Raw genomic sequence first — 22,598 nt, forward strand, 5'->3', positions numbered from 1 at the left:
TAAAACAATCTGCCGGCCTACTGATGGATTGAAAAGCCAAATAAATAGGTAGGCGTAATTATAACGACATTGCTTAGCAGTACCATGGTCTATTGTAGCATTGTTTTTTTAATATATTTCATGTGGATTTTTTACCCGGCTGTTCAAACAATACCATGAATGTGTTACGACCCAACTTCCAAGCATAAATAACCATGGGATCTTATGCTTAAGATCATAAAATGTCTCTTCAGGAGTCGCTTTAGGACCCAGCAGACAAGCTCCTGCAGCATTGACTCGGGTACTGTACACCTGCTGTATTGCTGAGCTGGGAGGTCGCTAGAGGATCCGCGGAAGGGAAGGATTCGCGATTTCTGCGGCGAGTGCGGCTCTCTCAAGCCAATTTGAATATACCTGCAATGGACGCTATTTGAATTATTTGTTCATAAAATGCCGCATTATAATTAAACAAAGATAGAGAAATTCTTGTTTATAATGCTTCGCGTAAGGAAAGCATCTACACAAAAACATCAGTCTGGACGACGTTCTCAACAAACGTGGGATGATCCGCGAACGAATGGCTGCTAAAATAGCTCATTTCAATGAAGATTGCTGCATTTCTTTCGGACATATAGACTTTTACGACCGATGATCACTGTCGTTTGCCTACTTGGAAAGGATTCCATGTGGATGCAATAGATTATGAAAATGAGGCTGTAAACCGCTATTGCTGGTTCTGAAGCTTTTTAAGGACTGTAAAGGGGGACTGTTGTATTGTGTTAAAGCAATGTCGATGTATACAGCTCCACAATGAATGATAAGATTTTAACGATACACAGGGGAGGCTATTACTACTAAGACTATTTGCAGAAATCACAATCAACATTGATTGACGACATAGCCTATTGTTTTGTTCGAATCATCAAAGAACGCTTCTAACGACAGGGGATACCCCGGCTCATTAAAAATACAGCCAGATCACCACGACACAGCATTTTTCACGAATAAACAGCAATGTCTCTCCCTAGAAGCTTCGAGCTGGAGCATTTCGAGGAACGGGACAAGGCGCACCGCTCTTATCGAGGCGCCGGCTCGGGTTCGGGCTCGCAGTCTGGGTCCAGGGCAAACAGCCTGGTTCCCAGCCCAGCCCATAGCGCCAACTGTAGTTTATACCGCACCCGCACATTGCAGGCGCTAAGTTCCGAGAAGAGAGCCAAGAAAGTTAGATTTTACCGAAATGGAGACAAATATTTCAAGGGTTTGGTGTATGCGGTTTCCAATGACCGCTTCCGGTCCTTTGATGCTCTGCTGATGGAACTGACCAGGTCACTGTCGGACAACATGAACCTGCCCCAGGGAGTCCGAAGCATATATTCTTTGGATGGAACAAACAAGATCTTAAGTCTGGAAGACTTAGTAGAAGGTAACAGCGACCTCTAAGAGAAAGTCTGTCTAGGCTACATAAAGCTACACATGACAATTTAGTAAAGTCTAGTGACTGATGCATTTGTCAGATAATTCGTCGGCATTGCATTATGCTAGCATAAGATGCATGTTTTGCCATTACAGGTTTTACTGTTAGAGATTACTACGTTTGATTATCCCTCCTAGAATCATACATATTAGAGCTACGGTATATCATAGTATTAATACATTCAGGTTCTCCAGAAATACATGGTCATAGACTGTGCATAGCCTACCACATTTTAACGGGTGGCATGAATGATTTGAGTCTATAATTCGTTGTTCAGTAGGCCTGCATAAGAGTGTGAACTGTGCAACTACTATCCTTCTATGGAGGTGTCACCGCAAGGCATCACGCTAACGCAACACAATGTTCTATCCACGTGCAGCGATGACGCAGTACTTATGCAGGTCACATTGTTAAAACGTAGTCACGCTGAAACCTGCATTTATTCACAGATATAAAAAATATGCTACACTTATGCTCGACATCTTTACGTACGTGTATAGACTTTTTCTATACAGTCGCTACGCTATGTAGGCTATTCTGGACTAAATTGCCTGTTCGATTAGTATAAATCGACAGTATTTGTGTCCAGCCAGTTTAAAAATCATTGCCAGTTTGAAACATATAGAAGATAGGCCACTAGAACGATTATGGGAATAGGGTTGTAGAAATAAGACTTATGCTGTAGCCCACCTCTATTTCATCATGCAGCATTATTTAAAAAAAAAAATTTAATTTAAAAAATCATGGCATAGGTTCAGCACTATGGACAGCTCACACTACACCAGAGGAAGCAGGAGTAGATTAGAGTAGAGTAGATCTGCTTTACGTTTGCACTGTACCTAAGAATAAAGAATAAAATGGCCATACGTATATATTTCTTCAAAGTTGTTTCTATTTGGCCAGTTCATTTAAACTACTGAAATGTCATTCATAACTGTTTCTGCAGTCAACATATCCTGCATGTTTGGTTCAGTAACAGCCTTAAAAAAAATGGCACCATCCATGTCTTTCAAATTATTTCAAAAGTCTGTATACATCTTTGTGCCCTTGGTACCTCTTAGAAAGCAAGGAGAGCCCCTAAAAAACAAAACAAAGACACAAAGTACAAATGAAAAAAACCTGCATGTGAATAGTACTGCTGTTGCCCTTCCTGTCTGGGTCACTAAGGAAGTGCATGTGTTTAACAATAATATTCCAACAATAGGCAGCCCCTCCTCCTGTGCTCTCCACTCTGCAGAGCTCACATTATGTAGCATTTTAAAGGACTGTGGACTGCACTGTAACAGGAAAAATACATTGAAACGACAGCTGATTTTGAAATGAAAGAATATTAAGACTCATCCTTTTGAATCTAATCTCAAATATACGCATCAGAAAAGGTTGCATAATTGAGCCTCAGAATAGATATTTTCTTCCACAGAGAACATTAACACATTGCTCCCACTGTAAGGCTCACAGTCTGGCTGCTCTGAATGTCAGAACCTGACAACACGTGAAACAAAGACAATGTGACATTGAGATTGACGATAATCAGCTATTCCAAGAAAATGTCAAGATGCCCGCTTGCATGTCGGTTATTTCGGCAGGTTGCCAGGTGGAGAGTGAGGGGAACCCTTCTCCCCCTGTCTGCTTTCACACTTGGTTCTGGCTGAGCTGTTGCCTGCAGCTAATCCCGTAACAACGGGTTTCATCTCACTGCTGCTCCCTTTGAGCTCTTGTCCTTCTCGCTCAGGGAGAGAGGTGGTCTTTTTAAGATTAATGCATGACTGGCTTTTGATGAGAGGCATTCTGTCGAGCATTAGAATCTGCTTGGGATCACATGGGTGTTTGAACCCCCTGATGCCGACTGCATGGAGCATACCTTCTGTTTTAACTTTGGGGGGAGACACCGTGGACCACCTAGTCTTATGCAGTCTAATGTGAAGTCTCACAAGCATAGTATGAAAATGTCCCTGTCTCCACATTTACAGTACCATGTCTCTGATCAGTGCAGGGTTAGAAACACTGCTTCGCTTCATTAACCTTTGCTCCTGTTGGGCTTTGTATTGCTCATTGTCACACATTTTGTGTTAATTGAGATGACCTTGAAATGCCTGTTCAGTCACATGAGCTGAGTGACTGAATTTCAGATCAGAGCCGTATAGATTATAGATTTCAAGCCCATACTATCAGCTTCCTGTTCCACGGCTAACGTATGTCACGGCTAGCTGTAGCACAATGTTTCATTGTGCTGTTGGCATGGCTGGTTAGTGTAGAAAACACAGTGTCATGTTGGAGAGCTTAATTGTGTGCACACTGTGTTATGTGAAGAAGGTTCATTCTGCACTACAACTTGCCTCATGGAATGCACATACCAAACTCACAGAAACAGGAAAGACATGTCTGTTAAGCAATGTGTCAGGATTTTTGACAGTTTTGTTGATCTTTTTTTAGAAGTAAGCTTGTTAGTAGTTGTAAGCATGTAAGGACTCGTAGATAAAGACCCTTGGTCTAATAATGCAACACAACTTTTTTTTTGATTTGCCTAATAAGAATAGGCAAACTATCCGGTTAAGCTGAGTCAACCTTAATTAAAGGCTGTACATTTATTTCATGAAACTTGCTTAGGATACACTAATATCTACCAGGTAACCAACAAAAATGGCTGCATTTCCCCCAGAATCCCTGCAACCAAAAGCATTTTGATTGGACAGTTTGCAGGAAAGACGGAAAGGTGGAAATCGTGGAGTATTATATCTAACCCACACCCTCCTCCTCCATCCAGGCGAGAGCTACGTCTGTGCCTCGAACGAGCCGTTCCGGAAGGTGGACTACACCAAGAACGTGAACCCCAACTGGGGCGTGAACGCGAGAGTGGCGGCAGCGGCCGCCGCGGGGGCCTCGGGGGCCCTGGGGGCCCCGGGGGCCTTGGGCGGGGCCGTGCGCTCGCTCTCCTCCCAGTCCCTGAGGGGCGAGCTACGCGAGAGCAAGGACTACATCAAGCCCAAGCTGGTGACGGTGATCCGCAGCGGGGTGAAGCCGCGCAAGGCCGTGCGCATCCTGCTCAACAAGAAGACGGCCCACTGCTTCGAGCAGGTGCTCACCGACATCACCGACGCCATCAAGCTGGACTCCGGGGCAGTGAAACGGCTCTACACACTGGACGGGAAGCAGGTAAGGACGGGTCTCAGTGCCTGCGTGGGCTGTTAGTGGGTCAGAGCCATGATGTTAGGCTTTGGCAGGCATCCCACCTCTCCCGGAAGGTCCAGGAGACTTTGTGAATTTGTCACCTGCTTCCTGGTACCTGTGAGTGGGCAGAAATCTCCAGCAAATCACCTCCGCAGGCAGAAAATGTATCCTGTCGCAAATTGACAGTCGCAAATTTAGGAACCGATAAGCATGGGGGAACCCCAAACTCCCCCCCAAATGCCAACCCACCCCAAACGGTTGGCCGGTCTCCCGGAAATAATTTTTGCAACAGTGGGATGTCTGGCCATAGCTATCCATCCAGTGTACCATGAAGTGTACCCTCATACAGATGATACTGTCTCGCTTGTGAAATCATATGCTTCACTTCAAGCACTGCTTCCAGAAATCATGCTGTTAAATTCAGATAAACCTGTGCACCAGCAAAATCTACTGCCTGACAGCATGAATCCCTCTGGGCCATTCACAAAGCCTTGATGTCCTGTGGTTTCAAAAGTTGTCAAAACTCCTGGAATAGAGATGTAACAAAATCATTTTTAGAGTTGCTAAAACGAGACTAGGTAACTGTCACTCATACATGATGCAAAGGAGCTTTTACTGATACGTTTTCTTCATTGGTCTTATTTTTAATGCACTGAGAATATTGGAAAATATTATAGGAACTTCTGCTTCCGAGGAAGAACACTTCCGGCCAGTACGGGATGTTAAACCACCCCAGGTCCACTGACGTTGTATTGAGATGTGTAGCGGTCACATGTCAGGGCCTTACTCAGAGTCGGTCAGCTGGAATGCAGGCGGTTGACGTTGGGTGATGATGTCATCAGGGATTTGCCAGTGCTGCAGTTGATCGTAATGAGATCTCTAAGGCTGTCTGAGTCTTCCTGGGATTTTGGAGGGGATTTTCCTGTCTGTTCGTTTGTTATATTTTGTATTTTAATTATTCATATGAATTCCTTGAAAAGACTGGGTGATTAAGGTTTAAAATTTTCACGGTTATAGGAAATGTTTTTTTAATCACAAGCAAGTATGTAAATCAGATAGCATTTATTTTTCACAAGGTTTTTGAGTAAACAGAATACACTTCAAAGAGCTATTTGTCACACACGTCTTTTGAGACTGAGTTATTTTATTCTATCTAACTGCCCTGGTTTTTGAGTTAGAGAAAGCCTGCTTTGAGAATAAGCAGTAATGAATTGAATGACCACCGTATAGAGCAGGGGTCTCCAATCTTATCCAGAAAGGGCCGGTGTGTGTGCAGGTTGTTGTTTTAGCACAGGACTAAGACAGCTGATTCTACTCATCTAGGTCTTGATTAAAGACCACGATTAGTTCATTAGTATAATCAGGTGTGTTACTGCTGGGTTAAAACAAAAACCTGCACCCACGCCGGCCCTTTTAGGATAAGATTGGAGACCCCTGGTATAGAGTATAAGCCATAGATATCTATTCGGCGGTTCATGTTTCCATAGAAACTGTAGGTTAAAATTCCAGGCAATGACTGTTTCGTCTAGTAAAGCAATGGCATGATGTACACAGAACAAAGAGCCGCACTACACAGTGACACAAAAAAGAAATGGTGAATCAGAAAGACACAGAGCTAAATTGAGTGTTATTCACCGACACCGGGCCCGTGACCTTGTCGTTCCTTTCCTCCTTGGCTCCCGCCCCACTTTATGCAGCCCCCGAGGCAGGAGTGAAAGACTCACAGCTGGGGGGCTGAACAGTGTCCCTCCACAGCAGGTACGACAGGTAACTCAGATGACCGTGGAAAGGCTGGTCAGATCAGGAAGAGCAGTGCTATGAAAAGCATGTCACCAGTGATGAGGCCTATGCAGCTGACTCCATGGGGTTTGGAGCTCCTGAGAACTTGAGAGGGCAGGTGTGCCTGCTTCCCTGCTGGGCACAGGAGCATTATTTTACATAAATTATCCCTGTTGAAACTGAGGTGTAATTTCATTAATTCTGAGAGGAACCGTCCAGAGGCAGATCTCTGAGCTCTGTACGCTCCACTGTCTCTTATTTCAGGCTCGTCCCGGTGAAGTTAGGGTAAGGGGTCTCATATAGCACTTCATCACCTGCAATATGTCATTCTCATTCTGGTAAAGTATGCCAGAGGATTACTCATCTAAGACTGAGATTACTGTAATATATTCCTTTCATGGGGAAATTAAGGAGAATGCTAGAGATTTCTAATGAGAATAATCAAGATGTTCTGTGAAGGTACCAATGCTAACCATGCCATTGTCAGTCAATATCTCTATATTTGGAGATGGAAGTGGCAACTTGGAAAGTAACTTGGAAAGGTTTTGGATATGATAATCAACACATACCATGGTTGAGTTTTTCATGGTGCCCACAGTTTAGTACACAATTTATCGTTTAGTGAAGAGCTTCTCTACTGTACTTTGACATTGTGGAGATCCTAGCCCTCTCGGCCTAATGGCTGAATGCCTTGTATTGGAGATGGATTGTACTGAATGTTGTATTTTGTTGGATTTATGGTAGCACAGTGTTTATGCATGTCTGGGTAGTCTCTATGCTGCCTGATAGTATTAAATAACATCATCCTTATTTTCTATAACTGTTAAACTGTAAAATATTGAAGTGTAAAATTACTAGGCCCAAGTAAATGGCTTAGCAAATGTCCATGAGGTCAAGTCATGCCTGATTGCAGCCTTTTCAGGATACTTAGTCTTGTAATTTTGCTCCTGTTGGGCTTTGTATCGCTCAGTGTCACATTTTGTGTTAATTGAGATGACCTTGAAATGCCTTAGTAATTTAAGGGGAAAAGCAGGGTTATTTAAAAAGCCATTGTTGCCTTGTTAGTAAGTAAACACTTAGTAATAGATGTAATGTATTTGTGTCACATCCAGAGCTGTGTAAAATTCGATTTTTTTCAGTTTCCATTATTGTAAAAATGTCTCTGAGTTATACATTGATTAGGGATTTCCCTTGTGACAGGAAATGGCTCTTAAATTAGGTGAATACAGGGGATACATTTTACTGTTAAAACGATATCCCATCTGAGGCCATGTACTAGTCCTATCAATATGAGCATACAGAGAGCTTTGTGTATCTATATTTAATGTTTGTGACATGAATCTGAAACTGCAGAATGATTAGATGGTGGATATTGGAGGATATGGAGTAGAAAGAATGATAGCATTGCTGATATCTTCCATATCACCCTGTCCCTTTTCCACATTTCCTGCAGAACATGCTAAATGCTTTCACAGTGGAGTGAAACGTGAGACCCTCCGCCATAATAAAATGTCAGTGCATCTGCACACTGAGGCAGGGGGAGGGTACAGTATGTGTTGAGCGCATAGAGAGGATGTTGGTCTTGGATCGCTCCATGTTTGAACCCCCATATCTGCCCCTGGGGAACCCCCCCACCAGGCACTAACTGCACCATCCCGCCCCACACTTCCCATCATCCCCTCCCACAGCATCACTGTATGCATCTCGAGTGCATACCAATCCATTATATAGTGAAAGGGTACTTCAGTTATACACATGTAAGAGTGTTGCGTTCATACGCCTGTGCTCTAGATTCTCTGCACAGTATGTTGGAGTGCATAGCAACGCATTTTTCAGGTATAGCCTTTCTCACAAAATCGGGGGCGACATAATTAACAACGTTAGATGTTTTAAGGACATTCACCACCCCAATTACCGGCACCCTCATGACCACGGCTTTTGGGTCCCGATGCTGGCTTCAATAAAATGTCATTTAGTCGGTGTCACTGCGGATAAATATGAGCTCACAGGGTCTGTCTGTGATGTCCCTGTTCTTGGAGGCGGTGTGGAGTAAGATCCCCCTCACCCCTCATTACAATCACCCAAACGAGACAGCCCCTCAACGGACACGCCTCGAGCAGGGCCTGAAAAGGGGCCTGCTGCTATTAAAGCAATTGGGCTGTCAGATATGAGGAGGTGCCCCCCGCACCCTGCATTTTCCTGTGTCTGGACATCCTTCTGTGCGCATGGGCAGGGAGAATGCAGCCAGTAATCAGGGCCTGTCTTTTGTTCGAAAGGGCCGTTGAAAGAACACGATCATTAGCATCGCTTGCGTTCCAATTACACCTCGGAGTCAAGCGGACAGATTTGATAGGGTGGTTATTACGAGCAGCGATCTCCATATTCAACAAGGACGCCTCTTGGTGTGGCATTGCTTTAATTCTGCTCCCTGAACCTACACCTCACACACACATACACACCCCCCCCCCCCCCCCCACACACACACCCCACACACATACATACCCCCCCCACACACACACACCCCACACACATACACCCCCCCCACCCCCACACACACACACGCCCCGCCCCCACACACATACACACCCTCCCCACACACCCCCCGCCCCCCACACACACCCCACACACATACCCCCACCACACACACACAAACACACACACACATACCCCCCACACCCCATCATCTCGCTCTGCTCAAGCGGAAAGCTGAACATTTGCTCCTCCTGCAGAGCCTCTCTATCCCAGGTTTTTGAGAGTCAGCAGTCCTCACCTCCATAGGACAGCAGAGCCTCACTGCTCTCAGGCCTCTGTAGGGCCCTGCTGTGTGAGGGACAGGGCTTAGTCAGGATGAAAGGGGCCTGTGCGCTCTCTAGATCCACTCTGTAGCCTTGCACACAGCCTCTGTATGCCGTTCATTGCATTGAGCCCCAAAATATAACCAGTATTCTGAAAGGAATTCTGGGATTCTATCATTTGCTCTAATTTCAGCATATCATGTACATAATGATGATGATAATGATAATACTAATAAGAAGAAGAACAATAATAATATTCATTATTAAACATGAATAATTAAACATTAATAATAATAATGTAATAGTAATAATAATAGACACTTTGTTTTATCATCGTTTTTAGAGAACATACAGCATCTTGATTGTTAATATAAGTGTGTTACATTTGAGTAATATTTCAGAAATCTAATCTAATGTGATTGGCTTCCTGATATTACCAGTCATCCGTTTCCCGTAGCGCCGGACGTGTAGGGGGGGTCAGGGGGGGTTAGGGGGTTGGGGGTGCGCCTGCTGTCAGCTTCCTGTTCCCAGGTTATGAGGAGGTATCGCTGATGCAGCAGCGGTCCTGTAAAAGGCACTTAGCACTCAGCCCCTGGGATATACCGCCAAGACCCCAGCGTCTGATTGGTTAAAACGTTTCAGAAAATGACAACGTGATGCTTTTGGGGGAGATTTGTTTGCTCTTGGACAGCAGAAGCGTACACAAAACAATCCACTGAAATATCCTCCAGACTGATGAGAAATGACAGGAGATTGTGTGCACCTGATATATGTTGTCATGTCTCTGTCCGTGTTAGCTAGCAGGAGCAGGGCAGGAGATTAGCATCGTGCTTTATGTGGATGACTCCTTTGTGGGGCTCTGTTTTCATACGGTGTGATGTGCCTGGAGAAATGACATTCCTTTTTCTTTTTTTGACTGAACAATTTATGTTAAGAGGGTCTCTGAAGTGGAATGCATTTTTTATAAAGATAGAAATTTATCAGCTTGTTGCAAAAATTGTTTTTAATCTCTGTGATAAGACAGGACATTGACTGTTGTTTTCAGCTTGTTTCGTTCATTTTTTTTAATAACAGTGATTGGAACTGTGACTGTTAAAGTATATATTATCATTGACAATTGGTATGAGATTATTTATCTTTAGCTAAACTGAAGAGCTAAAATGAGGTTGCAGCTCTGGGGATAAGGAGTAGTACCAGTTGGAGATTGCTAGGTTTGGATTTGATCAGGTCCCTGGGGGTTAAAGGCCTTACTGACTGGTAAAATATTATTGATATTCATTAATCAGTAGAATTATGTCTGAAGTATTTATTTTCCTACAGAGGTGATCAACACAGTGAGTCCTGACCTATATTGATTAACAGCTTATGTTCAAAGCTGCCACATCTTATAACACAGTATTCCTGTCACTGAACTTGCAGAAAAAGGTCCCTACAGAACATATATTATTTAGTGATTTGTAATTTTGCATTGGATTGAGGAATTTGAAATAAAAACAGCTTACAGTGCTAGGTTCACTGAATGATGATAAGGGGTAATATGACAGTGATTGAGAGAGGCTCAGATTAAGAGGATTTGAGGGAACAATCAAGCCAGCAACAACAATCAAGCCAGGAAAATAGTGTGATTGGTTTCACCCTTTGGTCTCATACAGTAGCATCCATTTTGTAGACGGATTTTCTAGCACCTGATTCAGTGTATTAATCTCACCTTCTCCTTACCCACTAAACCATCCGTTGTCCACACTTCTGTATCATACCCAATCTCAGTGAATGTTTTTTGTGGAGCAGTTGACTGTTAAATGGCAGTGTTCAGCTCCACGGTCTACACATCGCCTGGAGTCGTGGGTTAAATTGGAGCCGATACCCCTCGAGATGGGAGCAGGTGCTGTGAAAAAAAAATCACCACAGTGGTTACTGCAGCTGCCCCTGAAATTACATTTCCTACCGGCTCAGTGCTTCAAAATGGAGGATTTCAGAATCGAGCGGTGCTTCATGCTGTACGCTGATTATGGACACGATGTCTGACTGAAAGTCTTAATGTGGAACCAGCTTCTTGTATGATGCATGTGTTACTGTCTTGTTTGGAATAACCATATTAATATGAGCATTTTTTTATGTGTTAGACAGCTGATATTAGAGTCTGGCACTGGGTCTGTATTCTTTAACTTTCCAGAAGTGCTTTATTATGAATATTATTGTTATTATTATTATTATTATTATTATTATTATTATTATTATTATTATTGTTATTATTGGTAGTAGTACTAGTAGCAGTAGCAGTAGTAATAGCAGCAGCAGTAGTATTAGCAGTAGTAGTAGTAGTAGTAGTAGTAGCAGCAGCAGCAGCAGCAGTAGTAATAGCAGTAACAGTAGCAGCAGTAGTAGTAGTAGCAGCAGCAGTAGTAGTTGTAGTAGTAGTAGCAGTAGTAGTAGTAGTAGTAGTAGTAGTAGTAGCAGCAGTAGTAATAGCAGTAGCAGCAGTAGTAGTAGTAGTAGCAGCAGCAGCAGCAGCAGCAGTAGTAATAATAGCAGTAACAGTAACAGTAGTAGCGGCAATATGATAGAACTAAATCTACCTTTTTATATTATTGAGCATTAAATAGTATCCGAGATATGAAAAAACTGAATTCAATTAAAAAAAACACTCAGGTCCCTTCTGATAATCATTCATTCTTAGAGAATGGAAAATGTTGAATGGATCAAACATCATTTTTTATGCCTTAATCTTAACAGCAGTAGCTGTGCCTGTGTGTGGGCGTTATGTTGGTTGGTTGTTCGGATGACGAATGGAATGAAAATGTGTGTTTAAACTGTGCCCTTACTCCACATCTGACAGATTTGTATTCAGTGAGTCACCGATAAACTCTGGCACTGCCAAAAAAGATCCTTGCTTTCAGCAGGCAGTCAATGTTGGTGTATTTGCTTTTATTCTGGCCTGATTTGTTGGGAATAACAGGCTTTCATTTTTGCTGATTTGTTGGGAATAACAGGCTTTTATTTTTGCTGATTTGTTGGGAATAGCAGGCATTTATTTTTGCTGATTTGTTGGGAATTATCTGATTTGTTGGGAATTATCTACAGTTGCCAAGAAACTGAATATTCTCGAAATTCTGCTCATTACTTTATTATCTAGTCCCTATATCGGCACTGTATGTTTACCTCTTCAAATAATTTACCTGCAGTTAGACATATTTTTGTGCCTCTAACGCTGATAAAAGTACTGGACCAGTAGAAAAATAATTAAACCGTGGAATTTTCTCCAAGCGGTGACCAGTAATTCACATCTTCCAAACGCAATGAGCCGTGACTCCTGGTGGCTGTCGAGCGGTTCTGTTTGGGCGGTTGCGGTTCCAGTCCTATATTTTGGAGCAGCTCCGTCAGGCAGCTCCTTTGGCTGGCGGCCGGTCTCCCTCGCAGACGGGGAGCGCGCTCTGCTGTCTTGCTGCCATGGCAACGGCGTTCTCTCTCGGCCTTACGCAGAGTGGTCCTGCAGTGAGCTCCCTCCCCATTAGTATTCAGTGTGGCTTCTGCTGCAGGAAACTCAGCCCCCCCCCCCCCAAAAGAAGTGTCTGTTCCCCACCAAAAGCAGCCGCTTTCTCATCTCCCGCTTTAGGGAAGCCTCGTCAATGCAAACCCAGCATGCGACTGGGTGGTTCCCTTACAAAAAGTGTATTGGTTTTAAGAACAGCAGATCCGAGACATTTTCATTTCTGCTACAGCTGCTGCGACTGCACTTCCTCCGACATGGGGTAAAGCCATTTTAAACAGATTAGCACTCCCTTGCACTTGTGTTTCATGTGAATACGGTGGGGTGGGCTGTGGATCCATAGACTCCACTGTGTCCTGCTAAAAAATCATTTTCATAAGTGTGCAGTCAGCACACCTCACTCACTTCCTGTGGTATGTGCATTTTATATACAGTAACTGTAACGGCAGCATATTACTGTAATTCCTTCTGGGCTAATGGTGTCACTCCCGGATTGGGAGGAGTACTACTCTGACTAATAGGATGTAAGTGGAAATGAACCAATATAAAATGGTGTTATTTATCGCAGAACTAGTACAGCAGTGTATGCAAGAGAGCACTTCCACTAAATAATACAGTAATTGCTGTGGATCTGGGATGGGGTGAGGGGGGTGATTTGGGGTCTTGCAGCTATGTCTCTGCAAGGCATGGTGCAGGATCATAACACCAGTAAAAATCAGCATCCATAAAAAGGCTCTTCACTTGTTATGCTTAGCTTTGCTTGACAAGAAGAGAAGGGCTTTTATTTTAATTTTAGAAGAAGATGAGCTGATATTACATTTACATTTACATTTTTGTCATTTGGCAGACGTTTTTAATCCAAAGTGATTTACAAGTGCATAGGTTCTCCCACGAGGTATAGCATCACATCCATCACTAGTAAAATACACATGAAGTGTTGCTCTAAACATACAGTCATCACAAGTACAATTTTTTAGACAAGAGGGATAGGGATAACAGAAAGGGGGGCGGGGGAAATCAGGAGGTAGGACTAAGGTACAGTTTGAAAAGGTGTGTTTTTAATCTGCATCGAAATAGGGGAAGGGATTCTGCTGTCCTGACAGTGGTAGGCAAGTCATTCCACCACTGAGGAACCAGAACGGAAAACAGGTGTGAACGTTCAGCTCGACCGCCAGGTGCTCGTAGTGAGGGAACCATAAGGCGACCAGAGCTGGCAGACCGGAGTGGTCTAGCTGGGGAGTAGGGAGTGATTAAGGATTGATATGCTTGGGTAGTGAGCAGAGGCTTCTCATTCAGCTATCTTGACAGAGTAACCGCCCTTTTGGAAAGACTCTGTGATACAAGTGCTACAAAAAAAGACTAACCTTTTAAATTAGACTCTACTTACCTCTACAAACACTTTTCAGAGCCATCTTTATTGTCTCTCTCAGAGGCCTGCAGTTGGATGTAGGATGATCTCCATCTGCATTGGGCCATGTTAAGATCTATGAGTCAATCCATGAGACTCCAAACACACCGTTATATACGGCTGTGTTTCCATTAGCTGGAATTAATGTGCCTTCGGAATGTCGATTCCCAATTTTGTGCAACTGGCTTTATGGAAATGCACATTGGACGCATGCAAAGGAAGGTCAGTTGACTTTTTTGCTATGCTATGATCTTCAATTCATGGTCCTTAAGGGCTGAGAACTGCTGATTTTTCACCCTCCCTTTGCCTGGGAGTCAGGTGTGAAGATGGTCTGGTCAACAGTAGCACTAATTGTTCAGATAATTAACTGGGTCGGATTTGGATTCAAGGGCCAGATTTGACTATCCCTATGTATCATTTGTCTCATTTGTGCATAAGGCTAGAAACAGTTTTCAAAAATCAGTTTCATATGAAAATGATTGGGCTCACTCCACTATAGTCTGCTCAAATCATATAATAAGGCTTCTCCAGGTTGGTATGATCAAATGTCTCTGTTGGTCACAAAAGCTATACAGATGTAAAAACCAGAAACTACTTAACAATTCAATTATGCCACAAGGACTGTGTGAAGTGGTAGAAACAGGTAGAATGAACAAAAAATATCATTTAGAAAAATGTCAGGCCTTACTCCATGAAGAATGAGGCAGTTACGTCGGTTTGTCAGTACAATATGGAGACAGGATGGATAGCTGGTAGAAGTGAGAGAAAACATTGATGAAGTGGAGTTAAGTCAAATACTCTGTCTGATATAAGGGATAGCAGGAAAGAAAATAAAATGAACCATCATTTGCCCTACAGAAAATACAATTATTAAAATAACCGCTGTGTTGCTACCCCAAAGAAAAAAGCAACTCAAACAAAAACTATGCACTGTATGTGCCACATTAACTGTCTGGGGAGAGTTCAACGATGAATAAAAATACCTTAGCCAGAATAGCCAGATTGACTTGAGTCAATCAGAATGCTTGCCAATAACTACCTACCTAACCCTATTCAGCACACAAATAAAGACATAGCCTACATTTTGAGGAACGTGATCACCACTGAAAGGAACTGGGAAACACACAGGCCTTTGACATGAAAAAGCAGTTGGTTTCCTGGCCCCTGGGAAAGGTATAATTGGAATGTATCTGTTGTCTGAGCTCATAATGGAGCTGTGTGGGGTCTGTGTGTTTTTAACCACGGTGTTTGTGCTGATGTGGGAGCGCTGAAGCAGGCTGGGGAGGTCCGCAGGAGATCTCTCTCTGCTGAACACGTGGTCCCCCAGGAGCCAGACAGACATTGTATTCATTGGCTGCTTTGACAAGAGTGGCCTGTTCTGCAGGCAGTGCTGGTTCTGCACTGCCGAGACTAGCACAGCTCAGTGTGTGCGGTGTGTGTGGTGTGTGAGTGTGTGTGTGCCTGTGTGTGTGCCTGTGTGTGGTGTGTGAGTGTGTGTGTGTGTGGTGTGTGAGTGTGTGTGTGCCTGTGCCTGTCTGTGTGACTGTTTGTGCTTGAGAGACACTGCATGAGTACTTGTGTGTGTGTGCGTGTGTGTGTGTGTGCATGTACATGCCTGTGCCTGTTTATACCTGCCTATGTGTGCCTGTGTGTGTGTGCGCAAGCATGACTATTTGTGCTTGACAGTCTGCATGAGTACTTGTGTGTGGGCTGTGAATTTGTGATTGAGAGAGGCTGCGTGAGTATGTGAGTGTGTGTGTGTCTGTGTGTGTGTGCACGCACGTGAATCTGTGCTTGGTAGAAGCTTCACGACTATGTGAGTATGTGTGTGCATGTGTGCGTGACTCTGTGCTTGAGAGAGGCTGCATGAGTACGTGAGTGCGTGTGTGTGTGTGTGTGTGAATGAGTATGTGGTAAAGAGCCGGCAGAGGAATTGTTAGTCTCCTTAGCAACAGGAATGCTTCAATCAGACATTTTAAGCTGCAGTCTATTTGTAAGCTCTTACACTTTGCTAATTTCCATTTTTTGACGTCACCCTTTTTACCGCGGCTTTTCTGTTAGAGGCTGATTCTTCCACATGTAAATGAGTAATACTTTAAGCTTCATTTTTCTGCTGGCTGCTCAGTTTTTAAATCACAACAAGATTTCCTCCTCTAAACATTTTCATTAGGCAGATTTTAATTAAACCATTTGAAAGAAGTCGGCATGCTGTGGAACACTAATTATCCAGCTGCAGGCAATGATTTCTTACAGGCTTTCAGAAGCTCTCTGATAGCACATCCATTTCCAATGACAAACAATAACACATGCTTTTGAATAATGCATCTTTTAGCATTATTGTATTATGGAAGCTTTGCACAAACTGCACTCTTCAGTGCAAGTGTCTGAAATTTGCATCACCTCAGATGAATCTGTTTATCATTATGCAGTAGCATGAATGGATATGTCGAGATGCTGTCTCTATGCCAAGCATGTATTAGGGATAAGCATCTTTGCTTCTAAGCCAGCAGCTATAAGCCAAAGCGTGAAGGACAACATCAATGTTGTCATGATTTTGAGAAAGTGAAGTGGGCTCTGTAGAAGGGCTCTCAGGGTGTAGTGTGAATCTGTAGCCACTGTACAACAGCATGCACTGTTTCCATAGATAATGGCAGTTTTTTGCACATTTATGGGGGCCAGCATATGAAGTACAGTACAATACCTACAATGTGTTAGCGAATGGGTCCAGGTGACTTTGGAAAGTGTATATGGACAAAATAGGACTATACCAGTACACAGCATCTGCTGTCTAACTGATCAGGTTTTGGAAAGGAGAACCTGTGAAAGGTCATGAAAGGTGCTGCAGCGGGAGGTGCCTTCATCCCAACCAAATCAATCCCAATCCCCTACAGAGGAAAAGCTAATGCCTGAACCAGCAAAAACAGCACTCCACATTAAATAATACAGGTTTATAAGAGTTTGAGCTACACCATGACAGAGAGTCCAGGTCAGGGAGACGGTCACCGAATGACATCAAAACACCAAAACATCAAGTTGAGTTCTACCTGGTTTTGGACGAGACTCGTAATGGAATCGGTCTTCTGATCGATTCCCGATGGACAGCGCTTTCAGTGGAATAAATCGCTGCTCCCTGTCCCTGCTCCAGATCACTTGTCTGCAGGACTTCTTCGGAGACGATGACGTTTTCGTGGCCTGTGGCCCAGAGAAGTACCGCTACGCTCAAGACGACTTCGTGCTGGACCACAGCCGCAAGGCGTCAGCAACCTTTGTCAATGGTAAGCCTGCTTTACATACACCTGCCTGTGCGTGTTTATCACAGTCAAACACAGATCCATCTCCACTACTGTCAGGCTGAAGTTCATTATTATTGTAGTAGTTACACAAATACATTACTTTTTCACTCCTTTACCTTGCATGACTGACATGGATAAATACTTCTTTATTACTGCTTGTTGAGGAGAGGACAATTACTTTCTTACCAAACAGTATTTCATTTGGGAAATTCATTATGTTTCATTTGTTTTTCGAATGATGATTTGTATCACACAGAGATGGCACAGCAAAGAGATTTGAGTCATTGCGTTCAGTGATTCAGCACGCCCAGCTGTGAAGAGACTGGCATGGAATTGAATTATTACGGATGATTCATTTTGTGTAGCAGTTATTTGTCAGTTATGCCAATCAAATGAGTGGACAGAAAATCACATGTAATCACCAACCACACAGTAATTTGGGCTCCTTCAAGCCTTAGTAATCTGTGTTTCCTGTGTGGTGCCATTTTACTGTGTGACACTGGGGTCTGTTAAATTAAGTAGAGGGGCATCTTCTGCTATTGGACCAACAACTGCAGTATGATCCATTCACTTTCAAAACCACAAACAATACAAGGGCCTGTTCTACAAAGTAGGATTACTGAGTTAGCCGGATAACTGCATAAAGTAAAACATATTGTACATGTATTGTCCGTCATATCCGTGCACAGTGAGCAAGAACCTTAAGTCTGCCGTGTCCTCCGGGATAGATATTCTGTAGCTTAGGGTTATATTTAAGGAATCTGTAGTGTGCACAACACGCCACGAGAGAAATGGTTTGGATCAGTGTGACATATAATTTGCTCTTTCCCCTTTGCATGCTCAGTGTTACTGGTTGAAGGGAATGAGTCTGTAGAGAAGGGACAAACGGATGTAACTACACTGCTGTCCAGTGGGCATGCTATGGCACCTGTCTCTTCCTATTAGCGGTCTGTATTCGACTTCATTGTTTACTGTCCTCTTGAAGCGAACTCCTGTCTGTGTGAGAAGCTCTAACAAGATGGCTCCTGACGTAATGTTTCCTCAGGAGACGCCTCGCTCCGTGTGGCTCGGCCAGTGGTGTTCTCTAGGGAGTTGACTGTCTGCCGCCAAATAATATTTTTGGCCGTCTATATTTGACTGTTGTGACTGTCTGCCACTCTATTAATATTGATGCTTGCAGCCTAAACTTGGATATACTGTAAGTCCTGCATGACAGAATGTTCTAAAATCCGTTATCCTGTTTTGATTGTAGTTCTGATCCAGCAATGCTAAATAAAAGTTTCCACTTTCGAGGGATTATTTTAGTATTCTTGGGTGTTTCGCTCAACAGAGAACTTAACTCGCCTCGTCATTTGTTCCAGTTTTGAGAACTAGCTCTGTGCCAAAAACATTGCGCACAAATTGATTCCTCCTCTCCAGCAATTGAGCTGCTTTAGGTGTTTTTATGTAATGTCAATTCTTACAAAGGGATCCCGGGTGGTTTCATAAACTGTGTGTGTCCTGAGAAAGGAAAACCGGAATTAGCCCTGGATGCCCCTGGGGTTTCCATAACCATGTTCTAGGAACTGTGAGGCTCCACTCCTTCTGGTGAAGTAGAAGAATGCATTTATATAGTATTTATTTATATTAGTTATGCCTTCCAGAGCAGAGTTTTCCTCTGATGAAATGTTCTCATGTGCAGTGTTTGTTAGGCCTCCCTGCTAGGTGTTCTCCTCTTGGCCCTGTTACTCTGTTAGCCTTTACTTTGGGGCCACATGAGAGCTATCTAAATAATGAAGTCCAATGCAAATGTGAGGGTTAGTGTGGGTGTCCATGCAAGAGGTAAAGTTAGCGTGGGGTATGTGCTAAGATGTGGGGTGAGTAAAGGCTATAAGAAAAAGGCAAGGACAGTTTCAGTGCAAGGTAAGACCTAGCGTAAGTACAAGGTGTGGTGAGTGTGGAGTAGGTATGGGGAATGTTGTAAGAGGTGGGGTGAGTGTTTGGTATGTTGTGAGAGGTGGGGTGAGTGTTGGGTATGTTGTAAGAGGTGGGGTGAGTGTTGGGTATGTTGTGAGAGGTGATTGTTGGGTATGGTGTAAGAGGTGAGTGTTGGGCATGTTGTAAAAGGTGCATTACTGTAAGTGCTATTCCAACAGAGTGCAGAATGAAGTCCTCCAGCTCTCGCCCTGCCCCACCACTGAGGCCCTCAGGATCCAAAAGCCCTGGGTCCTCACGCCGCAGCAAATCTCCAGGAACAAGTAGGTGCCCTTCTGCAGATGTGAGGGACCTGCACCACACACCACATCAGGGATCATCCACTCTGGCCCTCAAATCGAAATCCAGCCCTGGTTTTTGTTTCTCCAAGGTAATCAACAACAAGTAGTGCTACTGATTGGCTACTGTCTCACACCTGACTCCCAGGTAAACCACTTATTGGCCATGATCGAGGCAGTTATCGAGGACCATGATTTGATTATCCCTGCTCTCCATGAATATACTGTAAGAATCAATTTACAATACTTCCCCAATACACGTCCTTCCTCCCTGTTTCCTGTCAAAAGCCCGATATTAACACCAACTGAGATTATACAAAAAGTATTCTAGGTGCCTGTGATTTTGTTTGAGCTACCTTCAAGCAACACTGTCAACAAAGGATGGTTTTTTCTGCCCGCATTGCGATGTTGGTCACGGAAGGAGTCTGAGTGCATTCCCAGCGGAGGTGAACAGACCGTTCCTTAATGAACTTCTCTCCCGGTCTCTGGCTTTCAGAGACGGTCTGTGCTGGAATAAACTCTCCCAGTGACGGTTTGCCGTGATAGGCGGCGGCATTGGAGGCTACGGCATGAATCATGCATAGCCCGCTTGACAAATTCTGTTATTCACCCGCATCAAAAGTAGTTTCCAAGGGAACAATGCCCTTTCAGGGACTCAGGCATTTCCACATGCATATTTATATCTACACACAAAATTTTAAATTGCATCAGTCAGCTTGGAAGGTCTCTTAAGAAATCCCAGGGCTTATTGAATAGTTACTTTGAAATGTAACTGCCAGGGTAATACTCTATATAGGTATATTGAAGTCAAGACTGAGTGGATCTGAATGCATAAATTGAGGGTGAATTAAGCGATGATCACAGGTCTTAAAGTGTGCAGATCCAATGATTTGTGATATTGATTCCCTCTCTTCCCTCCTTCTCTATGTCTGATTGGATGCAGCAAGAAAAGCCGGACATTATTCTACCAGCTACTCTCCAGTCAGATCCCCAGGTAGGCACACAGTCCTTCATTAGTCTCTAACCATCACTGTACATACTCACATGTCCCATACCATATATGCTAAAGCAATCTGGCACGAGAGGCTGTGCTGTATCATGAATAGTCATGGCTACAGGTGTGTTGAGGTTTGTGCATGGAGTGATACGGTTTATAAACAGGTTGTTTGATTAACTGTGACTGTATTGGATTTACAATCACTGTAGAAGGCAGCCTCCAGAATCGAAGCAACCTGTTGAATTGCAGTCTTAGCACTACACTATTATTTTGTTTCAATGTTGAAATTCTATGTAGACCAGTCAATTTCAATAGACCATAGCTCTACCATGGTTTTTCAAAAACAAAGTGGTTAAAGCAAAGTGTTTTTCTTAACTGACCTCTTTTGCCTGGCTGCCTTCTCCAATGTCCAGGTTATTTGCGGAATGTGTGGACCATACTGCAGCCTGAATAACACAGAAGCGTTCCAAATACAATATGTAAACAATCATTTTGTGGAAATAGAAAATCCAAATTTAATCTGGTTGGCTTGAAAATGAGCTTTAGTCTTCATCTTTACACTAAAGGCAGATTCTCCAGCTCCCAGAGCCTGAGTCAGTGATTTCCTCTTTAGATGGAGGCTATAAGGAACCTATTGAACCAGCAAATAATGGATGTTTGCTGGTTGCTCAAAATGTCTTAATGTACTGTACAATATCACCTGATTTCCAGCTTTGGCTGTATTTTTAATACTCGGAAATGGATTCATCAATCCTTTTAAAAGCTTTATTGGGCACACAGTAGTCTTTATATATACTGTATGTTGAAAATTTCTTTTTTATTTGCAATTTCAATTCCTAAGTAATCAAGGGGAATGTTCGTTTATAAAGGTGGATCCAAAGATTTGTTTTTAATTCACAGAATGTTACTCTGTCCCAACCCTTTTGTCTGTGATACTGCCTGCTGCCTCTTGGCTCTTTCTGGGTAGCTATGCCTCACTTCACAAAAGGTTTTTCAGCAAGGATGCCAAGCAGCCCTTTGGCTAAATCACATGCAGAGGGTTTCAATGGTATTAAAGTGGCACTACCTTTCCTTAATAGTCTGCCCGACGGTGGTAGAAACAAGGATGACTCCCTGGTCCTGTTGCTGTGGCGACAGTTGACCTGTCTGTGACCCCACTAGGGGTGATGGAACTTGCCCCTCCCCTTCTGGTCCTGAAGAAAAAGGAGTGGGTGCTTTTTTCAGCTTGTGTTCAAAATGGAGCACATCAAACTGCTCTAAGCCTATGACTCAAATAACCCATTTTGGGAGGGTACTGTTTTATATCTTGCCACATCCTGGTTCTTCGCGCAATTAATACTATATTTACTCAGAGTCAATGTTGCATCTCCACCCATTTGTAGAAACTATTTATTTAAAGTTAAAGGTGGATATCATATTCCAACTAGGCATTCAAAGGTATGTTTAGTACATCCATTATTTCTACTATCATATTTCTTAAGTAGTTGCAGTACTGTACATGTTGTATCCCCAGTAGTGCCACAGCAATATTTGTTTTATATCAAAGTTACATATTTATTATCCATGAGTTCCAAGGCAATATTTATTCACGATCAAGTTCCATTTTATATCTGCATTAGTCCCTTGGCGATAGATAGTGTCTGCAAGCTCATTGAAATTCTTTATTAGCATTCTGTTCCCTCACATAGTTTTGTCATTTTAGAAAAATAGTTTGAGGCAACACTCATTTTTAAAGCTCTCTGGAGTGTGTTAAGCACAGTGATTCAGAACATTTTTCCCTCAGAGACAAGACGTGCAGGATTTCTAAAGAGGACACAAGGAAAAATAACATGAAGTGAATAGTGTATTTTGAAAAGTCTATTTCTCTTTGACAAACAAATTGTTTGAATTGTTAGTTGTTAAGATTTTGTCATTGATCTGATTATTTGTACAGCAGGCCAGTGAACTAAGGAGCTGAGGAATGAAA

General features: G+C 43.1%; 1 protein-coding gene across 1 annotated transcript in view; it reads left to right on the forward strand.

Annotated features, from left to right (window-relative positions):
* Positions 1 to 324: 324 nt before the first annotated feature.
* LOC133135142 (serine/threonine-protein kinase DCLK2-like) overlaps positions 325 to 22,598 on the forward strand; it is a 35,942-nt gene continuing 13,668 nt past the window's right edge. The window contains exons 1-5 of the mRNA XM_061251934.1: positions 325 to 1,402; positions 4,218 to 4,606; positions 17,236 to 17,365; positions 19,519 to 19,620; positions 20,579 to 20,629. Of these exons, the coding sequence (XP_061107918.1) occupies positions 994 to 1,402; positions 4,218 to 4,606; positions 17,236 to 17,365; positions 19,519 to 19,620; positions 20,579 to 20,629 (1,081 nt within the window). The 5' untranslated portion in view covers positions 325 to 993. The remainder of the gene's footprint in view (positions 1,403 to 4,217; positions 4,607 to 17,235; positions 17,366 to 19,518; positions 19,621 to 20,578; positions 20,630 to 22,598) is intronic.

This window comes from Conger conger, chromosome 8, assembly GCF_963514075.1.
Source record: "Conger conger chromosome 8, fConCon1.1, whole genome shotgun sequence".
Classification (NCBI taxonomy): domain Eukaryota; kingdom Metazoa; phylum Chordata; class Actinopteri; order Anguilliformes; family Congridae; genus Conger; species Conger conger.